Source organism: Rhagoletis zephyria, unplaced genomic scaffold (genome assembly GCF_001687245.7).
Source record: "Rhagoletis zephyria isolate East Lansing unplaced genomic scaffold, Rhagoletis_zephyria_1.1 Rzeph_scaffold_00359, whole genome shotgun sequence".
NCBI lineage: Eukaryota > Metazoa > Arthropoda > Insecta > Diptera > Tephritidae > Rhagoletis > Rhagoletis zephyria.
The window spans coordinates 44,209-52,617 of NW_016157443.1; the positions used below are offsets into that span (position 1 = coordinate 44,209).

The 8,409-nt window shown below is 34.9% G+C and overlaps 1 protein-coding gene across 1 annotated transcript in view; it reads left to right on the plus strand.

The window, feature by feature from the left end:
- The first annotated feature begins 320 nt into the window (after positions 1-320).
- Positions 321-8,409, plus strand: part of CtsL4 (Cathepsin L4) — a 52,400-nt gene continuing 44,311 nt past the window's right edge. Inside the window, exon 1 of the mRNA XM_017610975.1 lies at positions 321-442. Within this exon, the coding sequence (XP_017466464.1) occupies positions 341-442 (102 nt within the window). The 5' untranslated portion in view covers positions 321-340. The remainder of the gene's footprint in view (positions 443-8,409) is intronic.

Genomic DNA, 8,409 nt, shown 5'->3' on the forward strand with positions numbered 1-8,409 from the left:
TTGCTTTTTTTATAATTTTTGTTTACAAAGTTTTTTTTACAATTTTCGAAAAAAGCTTGAAAAGTTCCTTATTTTCGAATTTATACGCTTGGAACTCAAAAAGTACTATTCCGAAAACGTTTTTGGAAATTCGTTCTAAAATAAAAAAAAAATGTTTAGTCGATGAATTATGAAACTAGCTCTTTTCTTAGCTCTAAATTTTTTTATTTAGCCCTGTTTTCTAGAGATTCTGGCACTAAAAGGATATTTATTTCCGGCAACACTGCACATAACTGAAATCACGATTGAGTTTTACGCCAGGTCAGTCGAAAAACAGTGCCAATATATAGTTCTTGCTGAAATGATCGTGCACCATATTTGGGCTGTAGTTTCTATTATAGCGGCCACAGTTACGCGCGCAAGTGAACATATCACTGAATATGCTTCATTCGACGAGTTTAAGGTGAATTCGATATTTTGTGAAGAATATGCATATTTGTATACATACGCTCCGTTGCATAATTATAAATCCAGTACAAAAGTCTTTGAAACAGACGTCACAACCAAGATAGGTAACAACTTCCTCCTACGACCGTTGCATGGTAAGAGCTGTCTTAAAATAGAGTGGTTAATTTTTTAATAATCACAGCCTTATTTAAAAGAACTAAAAAAATCGAAAAATTACTTGTTGCAAAACTATAAATCCAAAAAAAGAAATACCTATAAAATTAATAAAACATGCAAATATGTCCTTCTAATACTGTGCTCCATCGACCTTAATTAACTGAAATATGGGCTTCCTAATACTTAGCCATAATGTTTTCGGTAAAGCAGCATCCAGTCTATGTCACTCTTGCAAAATCGCCAATTTAAGCCATATAACGTTTTCAAATTGGCAATTATCAGCATAAACTTTCTTTGCCAGTATTGTCCACACATTTTCTATTGGATTGAGGTCACGAGAATACAAGGGTCCGAATATTGTTGGTTTCCATCATAATTTGCCAGAATTTAACAGCAAAATGTTCAGATCCCATTGGTCGTCAAACTATTTGGAGGGCCTTAAAACGTTCCAAGCACCTCGAGTACCGAGTATCACGGCTCCGCGTCTTTTTCTACATCGTAAAGCTCCTCGAAAGGATTTCGCTGGGAAACACATGGCAATTTACTGGAATTCTCCAAATTGTTAAAATGGTTATTTTAGCATAAATTCACTATTATAAAGTTGGCTTCGGTTATATTTTCAGACGAAAAAAAAACTCAATCTTGATGGTAAAAATGTATTGAATGGATACTAAAATATTCACGGAAAGAACGACGCATTTTTTACCGGTGGAACTTCGGTCGCGGAAATGTGATTGTGTAGGGCGCAATAATATCAGATTGTGCTCTTGAGTTGCAGTCATGCTCAAATAAAATGAATAGTTTAGACTATATTCCCTTTCTGACCAGTCTAAAATCATTTATTAAGTGCAATGAAAGAAATTGCATTTTTCAAGACGACAATGCTGCAATTCATACCAGCAGGGAGGCAAAATGCAGCTTAGAAACCAACAGTATTCGGACCCTTGTGCTCTCGTGACCTCAATCAAATGGAAAATGTGTGGGGAATACTGGAGAAGTAAGTTTATGCTGATAATCGCCAATTTCAAAACGTTATATGGCTTAATTTGGCGATTTTGCAAGAGTGGCATAAACTGGATGCTGTTTTTTTTATACAAGCAGAACGCATCGAAAGCTTAACCACCGTAGAGTGGAACTTGAATCCGAACTAAAACTACTTGTTTGTCCGCTGTACCGTATGGGGTATACGGTACTACTGTTTGGTATTTCGTCGAGAGGAGGTTTTGAGCACTAAGCTGTATCGTACGTTCCTGTCTTAGCGCAGTTCGTCGTAAGCCACCCTGCTCTCACAACCCTTTTGTGCAGACTGTACGGCCCGCCCCCGCACATTAGAGTCAAGAGTCAGGGTCGTGCGTACGTATTGGTGTTCGGGGTCTTTGTACGTCTCGACGCTTTTTCGATAGCAGGATGCTTCAGCTATGGGTGGATGCCACAATGGTTTTTTCTCTACGTCTAACCGATCTCAACCTGTTCCTCATTTTAGCGATTATTGCTGCTGCGACAGTGCTAACTGCTCCCCAGTTAGTTGAGGTTTCCATCATTTTTGGCACTAAGTTCTGTACTGTGGGGCGTTCGCCGAATGCTTCGCGTAAAACTTCTCTCTCTGCATTGAAACCTGGACAGCTAAACAGTACATGCTCCCCGTCATCGGGGAAGTTGGGACCACAAATCTCGCAATGGCCGAAGTCCTCGTGGATAAAGCGCTGCAAGTAGGATCTGAAGCAGCCATACCCAGAAAGTAGTTGGGTAATATTGAAGTCTTCCTCGCCGTGGGCCGGCCCTACTATCCCAAAATTTTCATCTTTACACGTTCATGTTTCTGGCATGTGGGGGACGATATGTACTTGCCTATTTGTTTTACAAAACTTATTTAAAAAAGCAGCCGTCTCGGTTGCTCAGCAAACCGATTAATCGTTTCTGCAATTATTTCACATTGATTCTCTAAAACAAATTTTCGATGTATCCTTAACATGCATAAACATTAAGGTAAATTTTATAAGAAATTAAACTAATTTATTAAAAGTAATAGTAACCTCCTAAATTCGGTCGAGTATTTAGCTCAAAATTTATTTAAAGAACTTCGTGAAAGACAAAAATTTATCTTGTATTGCTAGAGACCTGATAAACCAAGAAATTTTTTAAGTTCTTAGAAGGCCTTACTCATTCAAAGCTTCGTATTAAGGTATAGTCCAACCTTTCAGAGTATCTGTCCAAGGGCTTTATTAGTCGTAATATGAAACGCAATAATCACTGAAAATTGGCGCCGTTTATGGTGAAAGGCATTTACTATCACACTTTTAAACTAAAGCTTTCTTAACCCTAGAAGCTTAATCTATTTGGGAGTTACGTAAAGCCTTAACATACGTCTTAAAGGCGTGTGTGACTTAAAAGATAACCTGTGAGCTAAAATATACTTAATCCTACCTTATTTTTTAAATAATATTGAAGTTGGGGGTTAACTCATAATAAATTATAGTTTTATTTATAAAAACTATAACCACATTTATTTAAAATAACAAAGTAAATTTTGTGTTAAAATTAAAAAAGAAAGTAGTCTCAACTATTTTTATTTCTTGCTTTTGTCAAAATATGTATTTCAAAACTATACCTAACACCTTTTCGAAATCTCAATTCCACGGAGAAATGGTTAATAATTTTCAATAGATTATATTACTCACTATCGACTTTTCTGCCACTTTTTACTTTTGTGGCAAACACGGTCAACAGCAACTGCAGCTTGCACTTTAATTTTATATGTAGCCCAATTCTGTGGCTGCTACAGATCGCCCTAACTACATAAGTCGTATGACTGAGCAATTATATCTTTTGACAAAACAACTTAAGTCTGTCTTTCATGGAAAAACCAAATAGCATATGTCGACAAAACATATTTTACCGTCAAAGAGAAAAATTTTACAATTGGAAAGAAATATTTAATTATTTTATCGCTATACACAACCTTTTTAATGTGTCCATTTTCAACAACTGAATGATTTCTTTTAAATAAAATGTATTGATCTGACGGTAAAAAGAGCTTCGCCAACATATGCTATTTAGATTGTCCGTCAAAGACAGACTTAAGTTGTTTTGTAAAATGTCCACAGATATATAGATTCGCTGGGAAGAAGTTAAGAAAATGTTTAAATTTTTATTTGGTCACCTTCTTCATCGATTTGAAATCTGATAATTATATATTCCATGAGCTTGAAATGGTATTATAACTTTGGTCCGATGCTTGTAAGTACCAGAATAAGAAGAGATAGGGGCTGAATTCCAAAACGTCAAATGAATTGCATACGTACAAAGTTTAATGTTCAATAACACCGAACTACAATTGGTTCACAATGTACACTTTTCCAACACGCATCCGAAAAGTTATCGAAACGCATCGCTAGAGTAATCAGCGCATCAGAAACAAAGTAGATGCTTCGTTTGTTTGTGGTCACCATAGGTGTTTTAAAAACGAAAAATTCCGAAATGGTGATCACGCCTGTAGTCATCAAACTTCAAAATTACGTACTTTTTTCTCAATTGCTATTGCAAATGGCTGCTTGTCAACCGGTCAGATCTGCTCTAATTGGCTCATGATGTCTAAGTATAAGGAAGCCCATATTTGAGTTAATTAAAGTCAATGGAGCACAAATAAAGTATTAAAAGGACATATTTGCATGTTTTACTCATTTTGTTAGGATAACTTTTTTTTGGATTTATAGTTTTGCAACAAGTAATTTTTAGATTTTTTTAGTTCTTTTAAATAAGGTTATGATTATTAAAAAATTAACCACTATTTTTTAAAAGAGTTCTTACCATGCAAAAGTCATAGAATAAAGTTTTTACCTATCTTGATTGCGACGGCTGTTTCAAATACTTTTGTACTAGATTTATAATTATGCAACGGAGTGTATATGCACATATTAGTTCTATTAGGATTTTTTGAATATCCCGATTATCTGATTGAAAAATACGGATAACAAAATTAACGGATATTAACCGGGTATCCGGATAGCGAAACTAACGATTTTTAACTGGATATCCAGTTATAAACGGATAGAACAGATATCCGGGTTTCATCCCCACACGAGTATCCGGATATCCGAACACGGATAGTCCCAGCCCTAGTGCATACATACTTATGCACATTAGACTGCATCCCCAATAAAAGTTGCGGTTTTTTCGGCGGGATTACAAAGTCCAGTGTATTCTAAGACTTCTACCAAAATATTTCGGAAAAATATTGAGATTTACGTGAGCTGGACGTTTTTGAAAATACCTCTAAAAATGATGTTTTTTATAAAAATAGTTTCTTAAAGGATTTTTTGGAAAAAATTCCTTCAGATGACAAAACGGTGTAAGCTTAAAAAATCTACATAAAAATGTTAAAATTTTTTATCAACCGAATCATATAATGAGATTTTTAATGCTGTTTTTTTAACTTGTTTCAAAGATTTGTGTAAGAAAAACTTGAATAACTGCTCTAAAACTTTACCGATATAGACTTATGAGGTATCAGTGGAAAGGTATTTTCTGACCCTTTTTATTTCTTTGCATCCCCTGCAAAAATCGCGACTACTCCATGCATGCGTGTAAAGAGTACTCCCTAAGGACCTGGGAGTACTCCAAAATTAACCACAATTCATATAAAAAATATGATCCAATTAACATTGCGATGTCCTAGGGCAGGACCATATACTCCATCCCTGTATTACATCAGAGTAGCACAAAACTACTCCAACATATTAACAATAACATTGTTGTTATATTTTTGTTGCCTCTGACGGCATTCGAACCCGAACATGCTGGGAGCTAACAACTAACATCGAGCATCTCTACACGTTCAGCTACAGCCAGAAATGGAAATGTGCTTTCAAATGCTCAACTTCAATCACATTTCGTTAAAACACGAGCAGTGATCGGGTAACAAACAATAAGCTGGCACAGAGACACGAGTTGGTCCGCTACAGCATGACAGAGGAACACTTTTGTAGTACTCCAATTTACCACAAATAGACTACATGGTCCAACGATTTTTGCTGGGTCTTTGCAAAAAGACTCATTCACATCCCAATTTTTTCTTCATCATACCAACACATCTTAATTCATCACGGAATGACTCTCGTTTATCTTACCTTCCTCTTTCATACATACTTTGAATGAGCTTATTCCTTATATAATAAAAGGGTGAGAAAATACCTTACCAATGATACCTCATAAGTCTAAATTGGTAAGGTTTTGCCTGAGTTATTCATGTTTTTCTTAAACCAGTCTCTGAATAAAGTTCAAAAACAGCATCAAAAATCTCATTGTTATGATTCCGTAGGAAATTTTTTTTAAATATTTTTACGCAAATTTTTTAAGCTTAAACTGTTTAGTCATCTGAGGTAAAAAATTTTTATTAATAAAAAGCTCAATTTTTGGAGGTATTTTTAAATCGGTCCAGCTCACGTAAATATTTTTGCGACATATTTCGGTGAAAGCCTTAAAATATGATAGATTTTATAATTCCAGTGGAAAAACAGTACCGATTTTTTTGTATTGGGAGTGATGCAGTCTAAGATACATATGTATGTATATTAGGGCGGGTCGAAAATTTGATTTTTCTAAAATCCTTTGGTAATTGTGAAAATATATTGTATCATGAGGTCAGCAAGAAGTCTGTAAAATATTAATCCTTTATTTTAATTGCAAGAGCCCGCGCATATACCCACAAGTTACACAAAGCACACTTGGCGAATAAGACGGATTCTTGTTAAAAATTCGGGGTTCGGAAAAAAGGTATGGTGGACATTATTAGATAATGAATCTGTAAACGCAAATAAGAAGTCAAATATCATCTCTGGAAGCCCTTTAATTTATGGTTGCTCTCAAACTTATCTGTTTTTCAACTAAATTGTAATTGTTCTGTTGCTAAATGCACTGGTCTTTAGTTAAAAGTTGTAAAGAACAGAATTCTTATTTCTGGGGTGTATTTAGGTCGCTGGTTCCAAATATACTAATCTGTTTTTCATATTAGCTATACTTTGCGATTTTTTGAAAATTTGGAAACAATTTTGGGAGCTGTAATATGAAAACCTTTATTTTTCATCACCGTGGAAAAACTTCATTTATGCAAATGAAGATGGAAACACTGAAATAGCAAAAGTTGGACAGACACTAATTAGTTTACTTATTATTATGCATGCAATACAAAAATTTAAATTAAATTAAAATCACAGGAATTTTTGTGCAACATTTTTATTATTTTTAAGTAATTTGGTTTTAATCTGAACGCGTTTTATCATATTATTATCATAAATCAGTAAAGACTGGTTTTCACTATGTCATATTTTGACGCCAAAATTTGGCGACATATTTTGACACGACTTTATCTCCTTTATTTATACCTTTACCGATGATATTATGGACCAAAAGCTGACAGATAGCCGATCTCGCAGCGCATGTACACGACTAAAGACCTATCCTGATCTAAAACAATCGATAACGATTTTTGAACCCATTTGACAATGTGTTTTCACTTATTTGACGACAAATGCCACTGAATTAGTGAAAACCAGCTTTAACAGTAAGGCTCGCCTTCAGTTTGGTAATTATTACGTACCGATCGAGTAATATTTGTCAAGGTTATGTCGAAAAAAAGAGATACATCTCTTTTTAAATTGTATGAATAACTTCGAACCACATGCAAACGATTATGGAAAAGTGTGCCATGACTGACTTGTTTCGTTCAAGTTGAATACAAAGCTATAACTCCCATTGGAGAGTCCCAAGAAGATAGTGCATTTACCTACGGTCACTCTTTGACATAATGAAATTAACTAAAATATTTACGTATATCTAATACATATATTTACATATATCTAATACTTATTGCCCGCCCCTACTTTTGTATAACGGTAAATTTAGAAACCGCGAAAAGTATGCTTCTTCGGTGACTAATGAAACCATTCCGCTCCAATTTTCAAGAATACATAAATGGACTTAAAATGGGCGTTGCTCACCTAAATGTTATTTAGTTAATATATGTACTTATGTATGTGTTTGAAACTACTAATTACTAATCAAATGATTTCCAATCAGTGTTGCCACTTTACCACAATTGTTGTAGATCTACCACATTTTTGGGGTGGAGTGCAATAAGGCCCGCGGAAATAACACCCATGGGATTTATTTCCCAAAAAAAGAGAAATAAAGCCTCTGGGCGTTATTTCCACTTCGAAGAGGAAATAGCGCCCACCAATAACAGGCAATAAAGCTCGCGGGCTTTATTTCCTTTGCGAAAGAGCAATAATAGCCGTGGGCTTTATTTCCCAAAGAAAAGGAAATAACGCCCGATTGATTTATTTCATAAAAAAGGAAATAAAGCCCGTGAGTAGTGCTTTTTCTAGATAAAATGAACGGTATTTTTGCCAATAACTGATAAGAAAATTATTGGATACTAGGTTATACCCGCGGGTTTCACCCCGCGCTTTTATGCAAATAAGAAAAATAATTTAATAATGTTAGATTTTATTTCTGTGCCCATTTCGTTATAGCTCGTTGTTTTTTAAGCGAGTTAAGGTATTTAGGCCGTTTAAAACTATGAAATTATAAAATCTCGTCTGCGCGCTAGGCATACGAAAGATATCAATCCCTCTAAGTTTACCTTAAAATGGTTCCAGGTATACGACGCGTAAACATGTAACCTTCTTGGAAGTGCCACGGCGGGTTCTAATATTTCCAACTCAAATTTAGTAACCTGGCCTTGATAAAATACCACTTCTCATTACTGTAGCAAATGCCTCAAGAGAGCTTTAGATTATAAGGCCGAAC